The 25,123-nt window shown below is 33.9% G+C and overlaps 1 protein-coding gene across 1 annotated transcript in view; it reads left to right on the top strand.

Annotated features, from left to right (window-relative positions):
* The window catches only part of LOC113499296, a 108,222-nt gene that overhangs the window by 61,081 nt on the left and 22,018 nt on the right, over positions 1 to 25,123 (top strand). The window contains exons 3-4 of the mRNA XM_026879718.1: positions 5,686 to 5,888; positions 21,203 to 21,304. Of these exons, the coding sequence (XP_026735519.1) occupies positions 5,686 to 5,888; positions 21,203 to 21,304 (305 nt within the window). The remainder of the gene's footprint in view (positions 1 to 5,685; positions 5,889 to 21,202; positions 21,305 to 25,123) is intronic.

Here is a 25,123-nt window from a genome sequence, read left to right as displayed (position 1 = left end):
AGGTGGAAATCAATCCATAAAAAAAAAAAAACATTTTGGTAACTTTCACGAAAAATGGAAAGAAAACAAATATAATAGGGATGATGACTGGGTATAAAAAGAACAAATCTCATTTGTCCCTCAGTTAGATAATTAAAAAGTATGAGACACGTTTTTATTCCTTTTTCAGAAAAAACTAGAATTGACAAAGAAAAGCCTTAAAGTTTAGGAGACGCTTGTGACGTAACGATATGGTAAAATTTATACTCAATCGTGACGTCGCGCGAACTGTAATTTGGTAAATTTATGTTTGCGGGACAAATTAAAAAATACGTATCCATTATTATAGAAAAAAAGACGGACACTGGAAAAAAAAATTTTCATCATCCTTCTTGTATTTATCTTCGAAATACTCTTATGATAGTTCAATTTTATTTTAAGTTTTCAGAATCCCGACCTGTTTGTTTTTTTTACTAACGTAGAATTGAGTAAGTGTCTCGGCTCTAGGAAAACAAAGCTACAAAAAACATTAGTCATAGGATTCCGCTATAAACAAACCCTATATACAATCGCAATTCTATAATACACCAATACTGTTTGTGATCAGTACAAAAGCTATAGAACAAAAAGAATACAATGTTTTCATGTTTGTACTGCATTATTGTCTGTTAATAATGACAAGGAAAACCCGTCCATTATTCTCGCACGTGCTTCAAAGCGAGCAAAGACGTATAATTGAGTGTCAGTCATTCTGTACGCTCCGTACAAGGCGTTACGTGGACTGACACAGTGTAGGGAAATGCAGTAGGTTTATTTGACAGAATGAAATGTATGTAGGAAGTTTAAGGTTAATTTTGGAGGTAGGGAATTTGGTGGAATTTATTTGAGTTTGTGTCGCGTTGAGGGTGAGTTTATTGTCTTTTAAAAATAATTGAAATTACACCCATTGCAAAACAATGAAAAACGTTTAATGTTGATAGCTTTGAATGTATGCTTTTGTGTTTAAAAAAATTACTGAGTGTTACAACGAAGAAAGTGTGGAACTTGAAGAGAGACTATCACAATAAGTCAATCTCAAAAAACATACGCTGAGAGTATTATAATAATACCATGCCTTTTTGGGTATAGATCATAGTTTTCAATGCTCGCTCTCTTCAAGTGTCAAACTTGTATGTACATTTAATACTGAATTTTGTAGGTCGCCAAATGTAATGTGTACATGTCACGGTTTTCATCCTAGCGTAGGCCAAGCATTTGTATAATCCACAAATGATTCTTCTGAGTCTTGTCTTGTGCACGTTACTTGAATACTTTGTGAATTCACCGGCGACACTAGTATTCCTAGTCCGAAACCTATAGCGGATGCAGTTTTCTATACATAAAGGAACATTGTTTCTACATAGCAATATTTGACTGATTGATGACCTCTGTGGTCGAGTGGCGTACGCACCAGTTTCAAGGTACCGCTGGCTCTGAGGTCTCGGGTTCGACCACCGGTCGGGTCAATGTAAAAACTCACATTTCTGCATTATCTCGGCTCTGGGTGTTTGTGGTACCTTCGTTGTATCTGAATTCCATAACACAAGTGCTTAAAAAACTTACTTTTGGTTCAGAACAATGTGTGTGATGTTGTCCGCATTTATTTATTTATTATTTGAATTCCTGCATTTAACTTGCCAACAAAGAGCAAAATACCTAAGAAAACAATGGTCATACTGTAAATTAAGCTTAGACTGTGACCCAATAAAAAACTTAACCACAAGATTAAAAACTTAAACGTCGCATTAAAATTGTAGCAAAATCGTATTTTCATTTCACAGAAAATTGTTTCTCAAGACTATTAAGAAATAATGAAAGTTGTTAAACTGTAGTTTTTAGACTAGACGGAGCTAATGAGCTATTTCACTACTAATTGTTGCGGGATTTAGCTAAATGTCTGTCTGTCTGTCTGAATACATTTTATAGGTAAAGTTTTGGTTATTTGGTTTTAAATTGTATATACTAAGTTCTTAGCAAGATCTCATTTAAAGTCGAGATTTTATTGATGTCTAAATGTGTTTAATCTTTGATATGTAGTTTTGACCACAAAGATAGAAACACTGCCAGTGTCTTTAGGACAAGCATAGGACAAAGATTTGTGTGAACCTCGAATGTTTGTCCTAAGTCTTAGCTACTTGAAGCAGGTGACTTGAATGTTTGTGAAACTTCCGCGTCACAAGGATTAAATTCCTAACGGGCTATCGTTATTTTTAACTGCCAATCTGCTAAGTACATTCAAATAACATCAAAAGAACATATAAAATTATTTGGTCCAGTCTTACTAGCACAAATAAATCTGATGTAACTGGGTGAGTGGTTGATATTAATGGTCTTGAGTAATTAAGTATTCGAGCCCCTTAGGGAATCAGACTATCCGGGATAAGTAATAAAATTAATTAAAAATATCTTAATGTATGAAGACAGACTGGAAGGGTAATAAAGACGACTCTTTTGAAAATGATCGTTAAAATTAATAATGTGAACTTTAGAATGGAATAAAGGATTTGAAACTTGTTAAGTTTATATTTCTTTTCCTTTATTTTTTCCTATAAATATCTGTGACCTATTAATATGTATGAAGTATCAAACAACGATTTTTTTAAGTCAAATTTGGATTGATTGGTATTTTAGGCATTAAAAAGAAAAGTAGAAATATTCACAGATGAAAAACAAATCGAGAAAAGCCTTTCAAGTGCAAGTAGGACTCAGAACAGTCGGTTTCGTACGAAATTGAAAAATGCCAAAAAAACAGCAATAATTGATCACAATTGCATTTTTTATACCATCAACAAATATACATCATGTGTGAAACTTTGAATTGTCTACTTATCATGGTTCATGAGATACAGCCTGGTGAAACACGGCTGGGACAGCTATCGAAGCCTTAATTATAAACGGAATCCTAAAAACTATCAAAACATAAAACGATTAAGATTTATAAGACAGCCGATCTAAATTTAATTAGATTAATGGATGTACTAAGTACTAAGCAAAAACGATGAAATGGAAAATAATAAAACACAAAATAGCAAACTAATTCATTAAGCTTTCTCTGTAAGTGAGGAATGAAAGACCTTTGATTTTGTAACGTTATTACAAAGTACTAATAGTTAATTATAAATATTAATTTAATGAAAACGAGTCGGATAAAGGAAGAGTGTTGAAATTTTAGAAAATGATTTATAATATGAGATTGTTTCTGGAATATTCTGATGTCACGTTAGATTAGCAGGAAAAGTTTTTTTTTTAAGTCACTATTAGTATTATACAAGACTAGCTGTTACCCGCGACTTCGTCCCCGTGGGACGATATAAGTTATGATTTAAACCTGCCCTGTTTTTTTCACATTTACCATTGTATCTTCGCTCCTATTAGTCGCAGCGTGATGGTTTATAGCCTAAAGCCTTCCTCGATAAATGGTCTATTCAACACAAAAATATTTTTCCAATTTGGACCAGTAGTTCCTGAGATTAGCGCGTTCAAACAAACAAACAATCAAACAAACAAACTCTTCAGCTTTATATATTAGTGTAGATTAGTGTAGACTATAACTTAAATATTTCCTGCTAGTATTATATGTAAACTTAAGATAAAAATATAAAAGATTTTGAAAAAAAACTTTAAAAAAAATTAATGGCTCCCTCACAAAGTAATTTAATCCTTGTGTCTTGGGGTTTTACAAACATACAAATCACATGCACAATGACACCCAGACTCTGAACAAGCATTTTTGGATCACATAAATTCTTGTCCTACGCGGGAATCGAACCCGCGATACGACACGCTCAGTGGTTTTTGCGTGGTGACCTCATCTACTCGGCTATCCGTGCAGTTGTTTTAAAACTCTCTATTGCCAAAAAAAAAAAAATGATACTGAAACGTGACACAATATTGCCGTAACGGACTTGTTGTATGTCGTTCAGTTACCTTCTAGTCGCACCTAAAGAAGCTTAACTTAAAAAATACCCTTTAAAGATTCTGTAAACACCCCTTACCGTGTCGATTTCCAATACATCGTTTTGTATATGATCGTATTTCGAAAACAAACTCCTATCTATAGCGAATATATTTAGTTGTTTACACGTTCAATCATTCCAAATTTAGAACAAAACAAACAGACATCTACCACTTACAATGACAAGGAGTTCAAACGTATTAAAAATCCTTCAATAGATTAAATCCTCTTTCACTTATACCTTTTTAATTGCGAACGTAAATAGAATTTAAGAGGTAATTAACCCCACCTGCATTCCTCTTAAGAGCTCGTCTTAAGTTTAAATTTAATAATTCGCGTACCGCTGCCTTAGAATATAAAAGCAAATTAATTTAAGGCGTATTCTGTTAGTCGGAATTTAACTAAACGTCAATAAAAAAATGAGTTGAATATAAATAGGCCATTAATGAAGTTAAATCAGTAGAATCATAAAACCTACCTATATTTTCTTGCAAAAACATCTGGTTTTATTGTCAAATAACATTTCGTTGTGTCAAGTTATGTGACTTACATTTTCAACCAACGCAAAAAGACAGTTCCCAACCCATCGGTATTTTTTTCATTTGGAGAGTTGTCATTTGCTTCATTGTTTTTTTTTTGAAGCGGAGGAGGGCTCTTCATCACGCCTTTTGGCATGAATAGACATATGGTTATGGTCACCACGCTACTGTGCGCGACGTGTCGTGGGTTCGCTCCCCACGAAGGGCGAGCATTTGTGTAATCCTCGAACGCTTGCTTTACGTTTTTTTGTCTTTCTGCGTATCATTTGAATGTTTATGAAAACCCCGCTACACAAGAATTAATTTCCTTAGAGCGGGAATGAAAAAGAACCTTTTTAATTACGTTCTTAGCCTGTCGCTCATGCTTACCGACATAAGGGGTAGTCAATCCAGCTTATTACAATAGCGGTCAGAGTGTAACAGAATTTTTTCAAACCCAATATTCAAATAAGTCTCCAAACACAATCATATTCATAGACAGTTCCAAAAAGTTTTAAATACGAATCACGCTTGTCAATAGAATGTAATTTCTCCAAATTATAAAGGTTAGTTAATGATGAACGGGTCTCCTGATTTTGTTAATTCGGTCTTTCATCTTTAATTTTATTGTACGGTCGTCTATTGGCTGTGTAATTAATATTTAACTGTCATTTTAAGTAATAAAATGAGGGTGAAAATAAGTTGTATTCATAATATTTTATAGATAATATTATTTGAAAACCGTGATTCACTTCGTTTGTATAAATTATGTCTTTGGACCCGTGTTTTTAATTCTATGTGCAAATTCTTTTCAAAAATCTTTTTTGAAAACTATTTTACCAATCACAGTAGTTGCGGATCTTATTCCAAAGCACTGTCTGGAGCACGTTTATTCAGTCTTTCAATCAACGTTTTAAAAACTGTATTTTTTCAAAAGTCCAAAATTTACTTCAAATCAAACCGAAAAAACGTTCCGTGTTTAAAATAACATTAGGCTACATTACAAATTACGCTTAGTCTCAAAAAAATAAAATATTTCCAGATCTTACAATTTAAAAAATTCTCAATATTTTACTTACTCACTGCGTTGTCTAAGCGATCCAAATTGTCTCCTTTCCTTTGATACGAGAGAGCGCCACTTTACCCGATCTTTCGCCACTTCTCGCCAGTCATCAATATCTCTCTTTTTCGCAGGCTCATCATCACCTCCTCCCCTATCGTCAGTGAAGCCACCAGGAGACCAGAACGAGCTGACGGTGACCTTCCCTCCTCTAGACGACTTATACGGCAACAGCCCTGAGAAACACTTCGGTACTGAGAATAATACGGTGGTGACATCACAAACTGGGTCCACTGCGCTCCTGCCGTGTGTCATCAGGAATATTGGAGATGGAATTGTAAGTATTAGTCTATTTATATCAGCTAAATATATATTAAATATTAATTATTAAATATTTAATCTGAATACTAACTTGACGAGAGGTCCATTTGCTGGCATACTTTTGCGCCGGTCAACATTAGATTATTTTATAGAAGCCAAAAACTGTGACTTATGCTTTAAAGTCTTTTTGGGCTTAGTAACTTTATATCTAGAGTATGATCGACTCGAAAAAATACCTAATTTGTTTATCTGGTTTAAGCTACCCTGAAATCCTATCTGTGTTATTTTTAATGTTAAATAGGCTAAGATAAAAAATCATAATGAAAAACGAGAGAGAAAATTATTTCACAAATGTAAAGACAAAAATATTTCGACGAAAATTACCCAAAGCCATAAAAAAATACTTAATTATGTAATGCTCTTAAATGAGTCTAAATTACAAATCACAGTACTAAAATAACAGCAGAAAATCTTAGTCACATTTATCTAGCATAAAGTCAGGCTTATTACCGAGTTAGCTAATGAGCGGACCATAATTCAGCTCTCAAGCTGACCAAATTTATCCGTGCCTATTGTAGTCTTAAACGAGAAATGGAAGATAAACTATTTTGGAATTTTCGCAACCAAATGCGGGAAATTGACTGGGAATTCAGGGAAGTCAGATGGGGAATCTGACACCAGCTACATATCTAAATAGTTTCAATAGGTCCATCTAGTGGTGCCAAGATTAGGATAATTTGGCTTTTCGAGGTTTGAAAAATAATCTGTACAACAATGTAATGATTGAAATTATGGAATTATGGATGGATATTGAAGGAAGAGGTCGCAAAAACCTTCCACTAAATTCCACTATGGAATTGTATAAAACACTGTCTCAAAAATCTCTTCAGCTTCATCACATCTTAAGTATTAGAAAAAAGAAGTAATTTAAAATCGTATTTTAAAACTTTATAACTTCACAAATATTCATAAATCTTTTGAGTATATATCAACATTGCGATCTGCGTTAACAAAACCTTGATAATATTCCTTAAGTGCTATTCCGAAACAATTCAAATTTCCCCCTCAACATTCACAAACATGGGATCAACGAAGTAAAACAAAACAATATCGAAACAAAAAACAGAATAGTCAGAAGCGAACTTGATTCAAGTACATTTTGAAGAAAATCACTTCGTCCAATCTCAAGAGAAACGACTTCACAAACACGAATACCTAACCGCTTTATACGTCCCAAGATCAAATAAAATAGGTACAAGAACTTACTACGTGTAATGAAAATGTCAAAATGATAGAAATTTACAATAGCAAGTTGGGAACTGTTTCGGGTCGATAGATATAGCTCGGCAAACATGTTACGCATTGGGTTACGTAAAAATATTACGGGGACATTGGAACGTCTTGATAAGGAATCTAGCTTACAAAGTTTTTGTTTAAGAGGAAATTCTGGGATTAGATCTACTTGTATAGGGTCTTCCAATGTCTTTTATCGTGGGAGACATACTTTTTTAAGGTTCCGTAACCAGGGGTAAACGGAAACCTATTACTAAGGATCCTCTGACCGTCTATCCGTCTATACACCCGACTGTACTTTTTTTTCCTTAACTGCCTCTAGTTAGACTAGAAGCCGACCACAACATAGTTGGGAAAAGGCTAGACTGATGATGATGAAATTTGAGAAATTCGTTAGCACTTCATGTAAATCATCTAAAGTTCTAATACTTCATTCCATTATTCAGCTTTGTCAGAAAGTATCCAGTCTATGACATCAAATTTCCATATTCATAAATTGTTTTTTACCAGGTCATCGATGAAAGCAATAAATCTCAGTCTGAACCGAACAGTTGTGGTTAAGGTAACTGTTACTAAGGCAACTGGGAATAGTCTGCATTCCATTCAGAAGTACTATTATTGGCTTCAAGTTATTCTGACTACAGGCCACAGACAAACAAATCTGGATCAGCTGTCTGAGATTGGACGGGTATTCCGAATATTTCCTTTCCCAAGAGATGTATGTAGGCATAAAACTAAAATGAAAAACCGTCGCTTATCCTCGATTTTGATTTTTATAATTATTCGGAAACAGACATACATTATCTGTGAAAGGTTCTACTGATCCATTTAAAAGCTTCATGGGGTTCATCCTGGTGGCAGACTGACGGACAAAAGGCTTTTTCCCTTCGGGGATGGGCACTAAAAATGTCCCTATATCTAACAAAGTTGAGCGAAATTAGCCCTAACGTTTAATTTCTTAGGGTAGGAGAAGCAGCACTAGAATATGTCCCTACTTAATATTTATTTTACACAGTGCAAGTAATATATCACCCGCATTGAAAGTTTCTGTCAATAGGCGAACAGGTCACTTAGATAACGACACACAGGAGCATGTTGCTAAAGCATGTATGGGAAAAAAGTAGAAGATACTAGATACAATTCTATAAAATATTTAGGTGAGAAAGAAAAGTGACTGACACAAATATAATTTTGTTCTAGCATTTATTTTTTTATGAAACGCACATGGATAAAATGACCTGGTTTGTTGAAACTTCAAGCTTATAAAATTGAAATCACGAGCCTGTTTTTGATAATATGAAATCGTATACTCTGCAAGCGAGTGTTTGGATCAATGCGTCCCTCTGTGTGACAAGGACCTTTGACCTTTGTTTTTCTTCTGTTTATCTGTGTAGCCATATTACTTTTCCTTGTAGGATACTTTTGTTTTATTGAAGTTTGTTTAATGGCAGGGATACACGAGAGCATTTTCTCGAGAATTTTCTTAAAACTATCTCTCTATTTGGCAAAATGCTCTTATCCAGCAAGCATTTACCTGTAATTCTGCTTTGATTTTATTGAAAGATCGACCTCTCCAAGAATTAGAAACTCAACAAAATGTTAAAGCAAAATGATCGACGTTCCGTTCGTGAAAGGGTGATGGAAGGACTGTTTCAAACTACCAGTTTCTTATATCAACGCCATAAGACATAATACCAAACTCTGGTTTTTGAGATAAAAAATATGGCAAATTTAAAAGGAATAAAAGAAGGCCGTTGAAATAAGAAAAATATCAAATGCCTCTAATTGATAGGCCAAAAAATATCATATAGACAAATTTATTTTATATAAATGTAAAATATTTATCGACTAAAAGCTACTCAAGCGTATTAAAGATCGTATTAATTTAATGAAAGCAGACACAGAACGTAATTAGGAGCAATAATCTCGAAGAGAAACTCAATTAGTAAATACACTAAATGTTTTAAGACCAATTAGAGTAAGCTGTGTTGGTAGTCTTTTGTGTAAGTTACTATTTTTCATTGAAATGAAACTACTTTTACGGATTATAACGCGGTTTAATTTTAGATTTTAGTTCCCGACGTTTCGAAACCTTTGCAGGTATCATGATCACGGGCAGACTGATATGGCGTTCGTCTTGACAGAAGATGTTGCTCGTTCTACCTTCATATTTTAATTAATTATATGTGGTCCGAAATTAAGCGTCGGGAACTAAAATCTAAAATTAAACCGCGATAAAATCCGTTAAAGTAGTTTCATTTCATTGTCTAACATTCGCGTAAACCTAAGAAATTACAATTTTTCATTTATGATTTTTCAAAGAATTTTTTCAAGTTGATTTTTTTTTCTAATATTTGGGATCGTTTTATAATGATTGTAATTAATGAAACAAAAAATTGAGTAGTAAGTAGTATCCCTCCGAGGTTGAATTAATAAGACTTTGATTTTGGTGAATTCGAATGCAAAAAATTATTAATACTAACTGGTTTCGTCTTTCAAGCAACGCAGACAGAATGATGATTCATGCTTAAAAGAAGCACTGGCTAAAACGTGTTTATATCTGTTTTGAGCGTTATATTTTGAGCTCCTTAAGCGGCGAAGGGGGTATTAATACACGCGTCGCCCTTTTTCGTTTAAATTTAATTGTATTTATTATATGCTTTTTAAATCGAAATTTTCACATTGATTCAGCATTTCTCACTTACCATGAGAAAACTAAAATATTTATGCAATCTGTGCAGCAACATAATTTATGCCATTATTTTGCATTTTTATCATCAATCAATTCATACAATTTTTATTAATGCTTACGATGAACTATAAACCTAATATGGCTAATAAAGACATTTTATATTTTTTTCTTTCCTGTTTTTTCTAAAGAGTTCGCGAACCAGCTGTAAAAAGAGAACTCGTAGACTTTTTCTAGTTTTCTTCTATAGCAACTGACCTATTTGCAGATTCCTTTTTGCAGATTTTCAAACAGTTCTTTGCATGATTTCTCTCTTTATTAACTAAAAGTACGAATGGAATTTTTAAACTTCTTTTGCATGAATAGTGAAAGATTCTTTTTTTTAATTAGTTAACTTGAAGCAATCTCTTGAGGAAGTAATTAGAGTGGATGAAATCAAATTTGTTTTCATGCAATCAAAGAACGTTGATTAAGCAACTTCAAATCTTTGATAGTCGTGCAATACAATTTTGAATCTGGTGACAGCCTGCGTTCAAGTTAAATGCATGGACTTGTTACTAATTGGGGTTTCCGTACCTAAAGGGTAAAAACAGGAACCTGTTATTAAAGCTCCGCTGTTAGTCCGTTCGTCTGACAAAAAGCTGTATCTCATGAACTGTGATAGAAAACGTTTCTGTTGCCGCTGTTACAATTCATTAATTAAGGGGTTAAGTGACGTTTGATAAGGGAATAATAGTTATTAAATCTTTTTTCAAACGTTGTTTATCTAAATAACTTATTTGTACTGAACACTCGGGAACGCGAGTTCGACCCACAATTAACCAGATTTTTTTTCTGAATCTATACAGTCTAAAGCAAAAAACTTCAGCTTGTAACGTTAAAAAATAACCGTTATGCAGCTTAATAAACAAATTTTTTGTAAACTTAAGTTTTACGAAGCATAAATAAGAATAATGAGCTGCAAAATAAGCTGCAAAAGTTCTCCTTTCCAGCTCAAGTTGCTATAGCTTGGCTTATACTAATAAGTAAGCCGTTACGGTTTAATGAGTCTACATTTGCTTAGCATTTGTTACTTGGGTTAGCACGCTTGTAACATGTAATTATTATCTTCTTCGGATCCAAGTTTATTTATTTATTTATTTATTAGGTATACCAACAGCATAACATACATATTTAACAAATTAGAAATTAAGTAACATAGTGTCCCGTATGCATGCCTATTATAGGTACACACAGCATTTATATTATAGGTGTACTAAGGTTTTTCTTACATGAATTTATATTAAATTAAAATTTACTTATACAAATAAAAAATAAAAATATACTAAAACTAGGGGTAATAAAACAAGTTCATATGTACTGGTGTGGAACTTCGTTTCATGAACGAATATCAGATATATTTTTCGGGTGGGCCATCATCAAATGATTTCTTGTTTTTTGAGTGGAAGGGTGCGTCAGACTTCTACTGACTAAGAAATTATTATTTGAGGCAATGGATTGGACATAATCCATTGCCTCTAATAATCATTTAAAATGACGTTCCTTTTCAATAAGTCTTGAGGCGTATACTCTTAACATAGACTAATGCAATGTCTTCAAACTTGTTTATCTTTTAACCTAACGGACCTGTTAACCCCCAACGCAAAAACAAGGGAGTGAAAAAATTAATTACTTATTTGTCTGTGGCATCATAGCTCAAACGGATTGAGCAATTTCAATGTAGTTTGTTATGTATTAAAGGTGTATTATGTGCGTTATTTATAAATTGTAGGGGATTAAATGCGTTGCTGTCGGATATTTAAAAAAGAAACACTAAGAAAACCTAAAAACTTTTCAAATTTTCCCAAAATGTGCTCCAAAACAAACCAGCAAAAACAAAAATTAATTTTCGTAAATTGGACACATATAAACTACACAGTACAGCTGACCCAAGCATATCCAGGCCCGTGCCAATTAGGTCGCCAATTAATTAGTTTTAATTACACTACTACTTACTGTATAACTACACTTACTGCACTAACTATTGTGTTACGTCACATCTATTTATCTCGGACTTAACAACTTACCAAGTGCATAATATTTCATTACTGTTGAGACATATTGTTGCCAGTTGGGTTTGTGAGTATTAATGAACTTAATAGTGGTATGGTACCGTCAAATGCATTATGGAAGATTATCACGTTTTGGTGTAGTTAGGTTTTGCGCATATTTCGACTGGTAGAAATTTCATATTTGTGTTTTTGAATTTCGCAATAGTGACATATTGTTTTAATATTAAGTTATATTTATAGTAATATAAAAGGAATAAATTGAAGATATTTAAACAAAAAAACAAAATAAAAGTTGATCTTTCAAAAAAGCCTTTTTTCAGGTACTTTAAAAATGTTACAGTAATGACTCTAGGTGTACGGTTCCAAGATGTCACTGAACTGGCAATAAACTTCTAAAAAAGTTGCTGTCTGGGTATAATACGAAAAAAACTTTTTAGCCCGTCATGGTCAGATAGATCTCCCTTCACTCATCACACTCTTAATTGACGACCTCCGTAGTCGAGTGGCGTCCGCACCGGTTTCAAGGTGTCGCTAGCTCTGAGGTCCCGGGTTCGATCCCCGGTCGGGTCAATGTAAAAATTAACATTTCTACATTGTCTCGGGTTCCATAACACAAGTGCTTTAGCAACTTACTTTGGGTTCAGAACAATGTATGTGATGATGATTGATTAATAAAAAATTATTAGACACGTTTTTTAATGTTTTTCAAATTACCAAACAGACAAACAAAGAAATAAAGAAGCGGACTGTTCAAGTTTGACAATAATAGTATTAGTAAAAATCTAAAAAATCTTCTCCCAAAACTAAATGCTTTTATTTTCATTTTTATCCATTTATTATCAAATAAAACGTATATTCCAATTGTATGAATTTATAGATATACTTTTCAGAAAAATACAGTTTGCTTGGACGCCTAGTAACATAAATCTCAATGTGAACATTAATCATTGTTTAAACGAAACGTTTTCTATGTACAGTTGGCTACAAAAGTGCTTTAAAATTGACATATATTTTAAAAACATAAGTAAGTACGTATAATAAAATAAAAATGTATTGCTAGTAAACGACAAAGTGTATATACCTTTACAAATACCTTTTTTTCAAACTTTACCAAAACCATTGTTAAACTCTCATTATATTTCACTACATAATTGGGATATTTGACTAATAAAATACTAAAAAACCTAAGTAGTTCGTCAAAGAGGTTTTTTAAAAGTATTAAATAATTTCATTTTATCACATCGTTTAAAAGTTATAAAGATTAAAATCTCTTAAGATGATGAAATGTACGGTAAAAGGGTTAAGTCAAATAAAAGTTGTGTTTGTTTTATATATTTTTATTTTTTATGAGTAAGTGTCATTTCGTGTAAATATGGGTGTACACCTGAAAATAAACGTATTTTAATTAAATTTAAATTTAAGTTACATAACTTGTGCGTGAATAAAAACCGACTGGTATTTTATTTAATTATATAGGTTACAATATATTTTTTAAATCTGTCTGGCCGACTTATCAGGTTTTTTTTACATCATAGTTAGGTCAAGATCTAAGCATAGAAGATGCTATCATGATGTCTTTATCATTGTCTACTAACATGTAGAACTAAATAGACATCTTAAAACGTCCATTATATATATAAGTATCGTTCTTGCATTTGACAGTTATATTTTTAAACCTGACTTATTCACAACATTTGTGTTTGACTGTACTTTCAAGTTAGAACTACGTTCCTTTGAATTGCAGTTTATTTTGAAGTAAATTTGTTTCTGTCTTGTGTGTGATTTATTGGTCTTTAATCGTTTTATCTGTGCAGTGAACTGGAAAATGAATTTCATAGGGGGTTTTGATGTCATGTTTGACTGGGATTTGTTATTTGGTAGTTGATTATTCGTATTAAAATGGTATCTGTTAACCACTATATGATGACATACTTAGTGGTTGTCTACAAAGTGATGACTTATTATCCCTAAAATAGATATAGTTTAATTATTAATTTAATAACTTTTTACTCAGTTGTATTTAGAGGAATAGTCCGAGTAGTTTCTAGTTGCAGTCGAGTTCAAATCGGGACCGCGCCGCGGCGACAGGTCATGATTAAGCACTCCGGTTTGGGTCCGAAACTAGTCGGGTCACCGATAAATATGGGTAAATAACCCGTGAATTTATTATAATAGGATAGCTCTAGTTTTCTAAAAACAAAAGTGAATCTTCGGCAAATTGTTTTTTTTTAAGTACACTAAAATATTGAGTATGTAGGCAATGCTTAAAAATACAAAAAGGTTGTTGAAATAAAACAAAATCTTATTTTCATCAAAATATATTATATCAAACAAATCTACAATTTATATGGTTTTGAACTAAGTGACTAACTTGACTTTCAAAAATATTATTTTGACTTTTATACTTGAGTGTGATAAATTACGAGCGATTTACTGCAGTAGTTTTATGTTTTAGGGACTTTTACACCCACTCGCAGATTTTATGACGTACAACATGTTAGCAGCTAAAAATATTTTGTATTCGAATTTAGAAAGCGTTATGGTTTAAGAGGAAACAAACATTTCCGTTAGGGATGTTGTTTTTATAAGCCACTTGTCTGTTGGTTCTGAAAACACATTTTTCAGGACGCATCTAAACTAATAAGGACCTGTCAAGTACGAGTCCAAACCTAAGCACTATAAGTACCAGAAATAGAGGCTAAGGAAAACAAAACAGGTGACAAATTATTTGAGAGAAAAAACTGTTGCTTAACCTCGATCTTTATTCTCAATAGTTATTGTTAAAGCGGCAACTAAATAAATCCTCTGTAAAAAAAATTAAGCGTCTAGCTATTACGTTTCGTGAGATACAGCCTGGTAACAAACAGCCTGGGACAAATGGAGTTTGGTAAGAAGCCGTCTCCAATCCTAATTCTCACTCTTTCTCTTGGATTCTTTAGCTAAAATTTAAAAGATCGTTGACCGAAACTCTATCAAAATCTTGTTCAACATGTTAAAAATAACCACAATTCTTCCAGAATTTATCTCACACATTCCTGTCCAGTAAAACTGTTTAACATCTGTTGTGGTCAGCTGACAAAGATGAACGCAGTGAACAAAAGAGTATCATGAAAATATCATTACTGCAGCCACCAGTTGCCGAGTCTTTTTGGAAACTGCAAGCGATATGTCAGGTTTAAAAGTCACTTTATTGGACAACGGGTTGCGTCCATTACCGCATTCGTGTATGGGGATCGGGGAGTAAACAGCTTATTTTTGGGATATGTGGATATTTTTCGGCTTTATTTCGATAAAGTTTTACGAAATTTTCCATTTTTGTTATTTACGTCCCCTGTTTTTTTTCTTTCGTGCGGGTAGTTTTGTGAACAATTGAAGTCAGATCTACAAGATGGCCGGCATTTTTTTTCCTGGAATAAGAATCAAAACGAGCATGGCATGAACTGATGTAGGAACAGTTCCATGCTTATTAGATTCACTGTTTAAGCTTCGAAATCTTTTTGGGCTAGAAAGAAGATAAATAATATAGTGGTTGCATAGGTTTACGTTTACGCGAATGTGTCGAAACGTCGGGAAACAAAATCTAAAATTAATCCGCGATAAAATCCGTAAAAGTAGTTCATTTCAAGATAAATAATAATAATTTATCTTGAGTTAAATAAGAACACTACTGCAGCTTTGTTCCTAATATTCCTTTATTAATGACTAGCGGTTGCCCGCGACTTCGTCCACGTGGTTAGAATTTTCCCCGTCTTTTCCACATTTTGCATTATATCTTCGCTCTCATTAGTTGCAGCGCGATGTTATATAGCCTATAGCCTTCCTTGATAAATGGTCTATTCAACAAAAAGAATTTCAAATCGAACCAGTTGTTCCTGAGATTAGCGCGTTCAAAAAAACAAACAAACTCTTCAGCTTTATATATTAGTATAGATTTAGTGTAACGTGGCAATATCACATTATTTTAATGAAATTTTGCTAGGTTTTTAGTGGCAGTGGCAAGCAATGGCTAATACATGATATACTGCTGAAAGAAAGAAAGAAAGAAATAAAGGTTTTGTTATAGTTTATGAAACCTCTATGACGTATGTATGCGATACAATTATACAATACGATGTATTTATTATGCAGAATGGAACGTTCTACTGAGTATATCACATCTGTGTGTGCTCTATGTTCCTGTAACCATCTGACGTCACGACAGTAAACGGATTTATTATCCTAAGACACTGCCTACCTTGTGTAGACCAAATTCAATTCCTTATATGATTTATGAAGCTCCTACGTGCACAATATCAATTCAGAGCGTTCTCGAGTTGATATAAGGTAACAGGGATATCAGAAGTGACTTAAATGAGTCAATATTTTGTTTAGATAGGCAATATACGGAAATATGTGAAGTGCAAGAGGATCTCATGGCTAAGCTATAACCGCATAAGTGATTCGATCACAGGTTAAGCTATGCTTGGCGCGGTTGGTCCGTAGATGGGTGACCATCTTTGTCATAACGAGTTCCTCCGTGTTTCAGAAGGCACGTTAAATTGTGGGTCCCGGCTGTTATTCCTACATCTTTGACAGTCGTTACAGGTAGTCAGAAGCTTGAAAAAGTCTGACAGCCAGTCTAACCAAGGGGTATCGTGTTGCCCAGGTAACTGGGTTAAGGAGGTCAGATAGGCAGTCGCTCCTTGTAAAACACTGGTACTTAGCTGAAACCGGTTGGACTGGTAGCCGACCCCAACATAGTTGGGAAAAGGCTAGGCCAATGATGATGTGAAGTGCAAGTCAGATAAGCGTCAATGAGGATTTCGCACAAATCCAAAAAATGCGAAAATGTTGATGCCTTGATGATGATTACCCATCAAACTTATAACCATACACATCGACGCTTAACCCTAAATTTCATTTTTATAATTCGCGATTTTCATTCGTTTTTAATAAAGGGAAAACTAGTTCTAAGGCTCCGCTATCCGTCCGACTGTCACCAGGCTATATCTCATATACCATGCTAGCTAAATAGTTGACGTGCACTCAGATGACATATCACTGTTAACGCTACAATAATAAATTAAGAAACTAATTCTTAAACGGATTTTATTTCATTAATCATTTTAAACAGAACCCTCAGCGCCTCAAGTTTGACCCGCAATTGACCAGCTTTAAAGTATTCGCAAGATTAATTAGACTCTACACTCATTAGTCTTAAAATAACAAATTCTCCATAATATCTCAAGCATCCTGAAACCCTGAAATTTAACATGAAATACATAATTTTAATCCTACATTTATTAAGCCGTACATAGATTATACTGCGTTCAACATATTAATCTTCATTAACCTCACACTAACGAAGAAAGCTGTTTAAAGCGGGCATGTACTATAAATTCTAAATGGAAGTCCGTTATCGTTGTGGAAGCGAGACAAAACTATACGCAGTATAGAGCGCCATCTCGCTCCCGCACCAGCAACAGTCTTTCCTGAGATCTCATAGTACAGGCATGGATTACATGAGAGGCTGAACGTTAATTACTGAAGACTGTGTTTCAAACTAAACCAATGATTATTTGATATTACTAGGAATACTTTTTATACATGATGTGGATAATTTGTAAGGGTATGATCACGTTGTAGTGTCAAGTTAGATAATGCCCTAAAGTTGAAAGTTGAAGGTTCAATTTACTTTAACAAGGTGATGACGGTTTAAAAGCTGTATAGTATCCAAAATACGTAGCAGATGAATTGCAGGGAATTAAAATTCACAGTTAGGAATTAATTTATTAGCTACATCCATGATGCTGGAGTGTTTTTAATGGAGATCAGATAGGCAGACAGACTCTACCACATTTTTTTTAATCAGCCTATAGATGTCACAATGACAGGCAAAAGCTTCTACCTAAAAAAGGGAGGTTTGAGCATTGGTATACCTTGTAAAAATGTATTGAGCTGAAACAGAAAAGATTAGCAGAAGACACCCATGTAGGAAAGACCTAGGTGTAATTTGGTCTGTCTATCAAATAGAAGACCTACCACGCGGTTTTTAGCTCTGATAACTTAAGACCTACTAATATTATAAACGCGAAATTTTGCATGTAATGATATTTGTTCCTCTTGCACGCAAAAACGAAACTTTTACAGAACGGATTTAAACGAAAGTTAGTACATGGATAGTTTAGAACCAGGTAAACACAAAGGATAGTTTTCATCCCGATTTTTGGTTCCCTTGGGATCATTTTCGATTAATAGCGGGCGGGACCGCGGGCTTCAGCTAGTTACATATAAAAATGACAAAGGAAAGAGATAAACAAAAACACAGCGGAGACAAAAAAGAAAGAATTCCTGGAAAATAATGTTTAACCAAAAATCGATAATACCTCATTTTACTTTGTCCTGGTCCAATGAACAAGAAAATATATATTAGAGGGCTCCGAATACATATTGTTTGCAGAAAGTTGTAGTTGTTCCGAATAATGTGCTACAGGAGTAATGCTATGATGATTTACTGTATTATAATAAATATAATTGATTATTTCTCAGGTTAAGGCTATTTTGAGGAGTTGAAGTGAAATGAGGTTGGTTTTACTAATAACCATAGTGATTAGAAAGAAGTGAATCTGGAGGATTTTTAAGACTTTTTTTTGTATGGTTGCTTTTTCTGGCGTCATAGTTTAAACCGCCCGTCGGAGCCTTGGAAAATCCTCTGGTGTGTTCACTAATTTGTTTTCCACCAATTTTAGTAAGTGATGAGATGAGTAAGAAAAGACATTGGTGCGTGCGGGGATTCCAATGTGGGGCTTCGACTTGGCCATCTAATGGTCTCTTAACGGTCTATATCAACAATACTATGTATGCCGCTGACAAAGTATATCAAAAAGTTTAATTTCCAAGAAATCTTTGAAAAGTAAAAATGGTATAACCGAAAATTAATATGAAAATTTAACCAGTCAGTTTTATAGAGAACCGACAATTTCTCCGTTTTTCAAGTTTTTTCCTTATGTTCACGAAAATATCTCAAATGTAGGTATATATTTAACTTGTTTTGCAATACCTATTTACCTATAAATTGAGTTTTTGGACTAAAACACACACCAAGATTGTTTACCTCCTTTTAGGTACCTAGATCAATAGAGTATAGACCATCAGTCTGTTTTTCTTTTCTCCATTAAGTTTCGTAAATAACGACACCGCAAAAACGATTAACCTCTTATCATCCATTACTATCCGTCTTGTTTAACAAGGTTTTATTATTGCCTTAATTCTACTTCTTAATCCATTTAATTGATTAGAAAATCAACTATATTATAGGTTACCTTAAAGACTGTTTTGCTCTAGCCGGCGATAAATTGTATGTCGTGTTACTAAAACGTATTGGCATACACCCAGGATTAAAGTTGCTTCGAGTAAACGTGATCTTGTTTCAGAATATAAGTGAATTTCCTAAATCAGCGCCTTATTTTGAATGGAACGTTTTTCTGGAGACGATCTTGTTATTTCTGCTTCTAAGATCTTTTGCGATTTGGGCTATGGTACAGTTGATTTAGTCTCTGATATAAAGTAGGCCATACAAACTCATTTATTCTAATTTGGCTACAAGGTAATGTTTTTGTCTACTTTTCTTATTTATTTTTAAACATCAAACAAACAACAAAAGCATCCTGTATCGCCCGACCTTTACCACTTTTCTTACAAGTGTTTTAACTGTGGAGAAAAAACGAATCGATATATTACACAGCACCATTCGCCATTTCAAAACCATTCTCATCGAAAAATACAACTATCAGATATGCCAAATAATCCTTCGAATAAAGCTTATTATGTTTATTAGCGACTAGCTGTTGCCCGCGACTTCGTCCCGTGGGTAGAAGATATAAGTTATGATTTATACCTGCCCTGTTTTTTTCACATTTTCCTTGTATCTTCGCTCCTATTAGTCGCAGCATGGTTTATAGCCTAAAGCCTTCCTCGGTGAATGGTCTATTGAACACAAAAAGATTTTTTCAATTTGGACCATTAGTTTCTGAGATTAGCGCGTTCAAACAAACAAACAAACTCTTCAGCTTTATATATTAGTATAGTTTATACATAACCCGACACCAAAGTCCTTATTTCTACTTAGCCTTATTTCGGATCGAAAATCATCAAATGACTCCTCTCACTTTGAGCAGAAGCGAGCGACAGACTATTACTGACTAAAATCCATCTATGTTCCTACCTTTGTCCTTTGTGCACCGGGGCCACGGTAACCCTCTCGGACAATCCCGGTGACATATACGTGCATTTAGCTTGAGCCTGGATGCGTCATCAAAAAGTAGTACTATAAGTAAGTTCACCCATCCGTGGCTACTACTATCCAATGATACTTAAATTTAAGTAGCCTCAAAGCCTTACCCACGCACTTGAAGAATCAATTCAATAACATGCCCTTTTAAAATGACTATAATGCAGCTTTTTTCAGGATTGATTTTGAATATTGTATTTTGTGCACTACATAATGTCTTGCCAAATACTTAACAAAAACTGTAATAAAACACAAACACGGCGAGCAAAATAAAACTCCATAAACCTTATAACAGTATCCCTGTTACTATGGTACTCTAAAAACAGAACTAGCGGTGTTATAAGAGCGAGATGCAGCTACACGCAGTTTATAGTGCTATCTCGCTTTCACAACGGCCAATGTACTGTTACTAGAGTTTCATGGTACAGGGTCTTAGTAGGGATATACGTGTTGATGTTATTAATTTCGCGATGGTACACTGAAGCGAAACTGCAGCGCTTACAAGCAAAACATCACTTTTAACAATTCATATATTTTATGAGAATAAAGTGCTTTTGTTTTGCACGTTCTAGCTGTATAATTATTATATGGAGCGAGGACTAAATTGCAGGGAACACCTGTGTTATTATTTTTTACATCGTTTAAATGGATTAAAGATTTTAATAAGTAATCTTTTTCAGAGATAAATAAAAAAAGCCATTACTGTGTCCAAAAGACGTCTTGAAGCGTCTTATTTAAGCTGACTGACAGGATTGACCTTCGTTCACCATGTCTGTTATGGTGATAACAAGTACCAATATTAGGAATACAGATTTCTTTTAATTGTATGTCAAAGGTGTTATTTGTGTTAACCATATAAATCATTACTGTAAGGAAGCCGAACTAAACTGACAACAGAAATTAAACCTTAAATTTGCTAAGCCATTATCAATCCTTCTTTAAAAACCCAGTAGATTATAATAAAAAAAAAACTGTATAATGAAGATGACCATTCTTGTACTCATAAAACTCCTTGTACATTGTTCCAGGTATCTTGGATAAGAAGAAAAGACTACCACTTACTGACAGTCGGACTGACAACATACAGTTCTGACCAGCGGTTTCAAGCTATACATTTACAACATTCTGAGGTGAGTAAAATAAACCTATACATTTTTCACTAAACGACTCCCAAACTAAAGAATTTTATCCTTATATCGCGGGTGGCTTAACCAACAATCAAGTTACATGAACAAAATACACTCGACTCAGAACAAACATTCGCGGATCACACAAATGTTTGTCCTACGCGGGGATGGCGACACGACGCGCTCAGTGAGTTTGGCGTCGTAACCGATTCCACTCTGCCATCCGTACTGTCATTTTATTAATTCACTGCAATGGTACTGTATGTACGGACTATGTCAGAAAATACTGCTCAAATGTATATTAAGTTACACTTACGAAAGAACTTTTTTAATGCGAGTCTCGCTTCAGGTAATCTAATTTTCGAGTCCAAGCGTTTTTCACAAACATTGTAATAATATACTCAAGGATTATTTTTATTAAATAAAGGTCTTAAGTAATAGTATACGAATTAATTTACTGTCAGCAATGAAAGTCCATGAACAAACACAGATTGACATGAAACAAACATAGGTTCTGAACATTTTCTCAGCAGAATCGTAACTAGTCTTTACTTTATTGTTTTGTCTCAGCTTTTCTCTTGCTAAACCAAGTTTTCGACTGCATTCAGAATTACGAAGGCAACCTTCTACATCTGTTCTTCCACAGACTTTTTAGCAAGACCACATTAAACAGCTAAAAAAGCAACTAATCGAGTCGGATACAACAAAATTACTAAAATAGTTAAGAAGAATAAAGGTTTTATCTTCAAAAATGAACAACTTAATAATTTCCTTATCTTAAGTGACGAAAACGAAGCCTGAAGTTACAAAACACTCTTAGAAACCGCAAAAATATTTTACTTACAAACATAATTATAAGTATGGGAGAAGTTTCCATCCAATTACCCCCAAAGTCAGTTTTCCGCAAACATTCAAGGTCGTCATCTCCGAAGGTCACTGTCCGGACAAAAGGACATATACAGGATGTCCTTATAATATCCAATTATTTATGGACCTTAATTACAAGACTTGTTGTTTCTGTATCTAATAAGTAGGAAATTAGTCTGTGTTTATTAATACTTAGCGACATATGAACAATAAGTGAACAGGCTGTAACATGAGGATGAACGAACTAATTAAAGCTACGTCGTTTGGGGACAGTTCACCACGCTTGTGGTTGCGTCCCAACTAAGATATTAAGCCTACGACGTTAGACATAGATGTACTTATAGTATCTTTAATGATAGAAGGATACGCTTGAGATATGTTTTGCGCATATTTGTCTGTGTTTCGGTGGTTTAGGTCACCACGCCAAGCCCACTGTGCGCGACGTGTCGCGGGTTCTATATCCGCTTAGGACAAGAATTTGTGTGATCCACGAATGCTTGTCCTGAGTCTAGGTGTTTTAGTACATGTATTGTGACTCGAATTTTTGTGAAACCATCCGCGACACAAATATTAAATAACTTAATGCGGGAGTGGTTTTTTAAAATAAAATAAAAACAGTTATCCCTTAAACGTATGAAACGTACGATTATTCGTAACATTTTCGGAGTCCCTTTGTCCCACAAAGTCTCCGTTGTTTAACTAACAACTATATATACTGTCCTGCTCGTTCACGTCAATGAATAACGCATATGAAATAACATTTTGCTTCGATAGATCACACTTCTGTCACCAGTCTAACCTGTCATTTTCATGCATTTGAGTTCTTCTTTGTCATTAACGATTAAATTTTATTACACGAAATTAGAAATAGTTTGATGACACCGGCATAAAATGACACATCTTTCTTAAGTGAAGCTACTTTCTATTCTTGTTCATCACTTAAGTTCTCATCTAGAGACAGACACATTTACTGTATAACTAGAGTATTCACTAAGTTATGTTAAGCTTTTAAGCTCTAGATCAAGTCTAAGTTCAATCTTCGGTTTAGGGCGTTGCTAGGCAACCATAACAACGCCCTTACATAGGAATTGAATGCTCTAAGTGGCAACATCAAAGCAAGGGTATTAAGTATCTTGAAAAGCATATCGATAGCGATTATTGTGTAATTTCTGTCAAAATTGATTCAAAATGATATAATTAAAAAAAAATCGGCCTTCAGATATGAAATTATTATGTAAATGTTTTTGTCAATTACCCTCTTTTCACCATCGCAAATTTTACTCATCTACTAAAATGACCATTCCAAGCATTCAAATTGTTTACAGATCTATCCGAAAAACACAAACATACATAAAAAAAAACACTTTTTAATCGGCTTTTAAAATATCGCAATTCCTTTAATATTCTTTCTTACCAATAATTTCAATACAGGTCCTTTCTATCAAGTCCTTTAGAATGAATTTCGATATCATCAAAATAAACATTCAAAATAAAACCTTATTGCTTGTTAGAGTTCTCACGTTCCTTATTTGAAATACTCTTTGACAATATTTTTTCTTCAAAATATGGCTTTTCTTTAGCAGCGCGAAGTAATTTAATTTCATCGTATTGTATGTTTTCAAGTACTTTTACTGTGCGGAGTTTTTTGTGGTTTCCCCGGTCCTTTGTAATTTTAAGTATGAGGAAACTCAGAAGGTTCGTATATTTTTACTGTGTGAATATTACACGTGCTTTTCTTGGAGGGGCACGGGGTTTACACGTGGTTAAAATTCTCTGTACTCCATAGCAGATTTATTCCAAATCGGTCGAACAATTTTCCTTCAAGTTAAATTAAAAACTGTCATTTTTTTATTGTCACTATTCAACACTTTGCAAGACATACAATTATCTAAAGACAATAAATTAACCACATTCTTGCCGATTCAACTTCAAGCCATACATTCGAAAACAATTACACTAAAATTCGTCTCAGCTACGTCCTAAGTGTTACATACCAAAAGGACCATCACAAAAGCCAACACCCGAAGACAGCAGTAGTCACGAACCAATCTAAATTTGTGCGACACTGAACACAATTATACGTCTCCAAGGACCCGGCTTTTGTCTTGCGTCAGAGATACAGGATGATACAAAGGTACTCGTTACAATTCCTGTGAATGTATGAAGAGGTCTCAATTAAATACTTCTACATGTTTTGTTCTCAATATGTTCTCATGTTCTGCTTCCGGAAAAGTTTCGTATAAGCCTGAATAGCCGCTTCTTCAAAATCAGTGATATTTTTTTTTGGTTGCCAATCGAGTTGTGATTTCATTAGCATAAACAAAGTTGTGTAATATGCTTCTTGGTTGGGTTGTGTAATATGGCAGTTGTTAAAGGCTTCGGACAACTTTTAAAAGTTCCGTCGCTAAAATAACTTGCTACACGATTTTATCCCTAAATATTTATAGGAATAAACCTTATTATTAACAATTTATGTGTATGACTGTACTTGTTATCGATACTTATTTATTAACGGAACTAATGGGACAAAAATATGTGTGTCAGAAGTTCCACGGAACTAGTGGGAAAAAAACTTCTCAGTAGTTCCGTCACGGTACCGTCAACTATGGGGAATAAACCGCCATTATTTCGATCGCTATTTACGTTATTAGTCAAAACTTCTCAATTAATCTACGCTTTGGACTTCTTCTTTCTTATATTATCCCTAAACAACCTAAGGTGCCTGGGAATCAACACTACGCTATATAGAACTAAGCACATACAAAACACTAGTAAACACAACCCACAATATAAATTTAACAAAAAAGAAAATGCATTAAGACTTCATAGTCGTACTAAATAGTGTGCGAGAGAGAAATATTAATATCGCTCGCATTTTCTTTTGTGCTAATATTTAGAGAAGTGAAACGAGTTTACACACAAATATTTGGAGAAATATGAATGAATATGTTCATA

Source organism: Trichoplusia ni, chromosome 12, assembly GCF_003590095.1.
Source record: "Trichoplusia ni isolate ovarian cell line Hi5 chromosome 12, tn1, whole genome shotgun sequence".
NCBI classification, from domain to species: Eukaryota; Metazoa; Arthropoda; class Insecta; order Lepidoptera; family Noctuidae; genus Trichoplusia; species Trichoplusia ni.
Note: the sequence above shows the minus strand (reverse complement) of the source record. Positions and strands in the feature narration are given on the sequence as shown.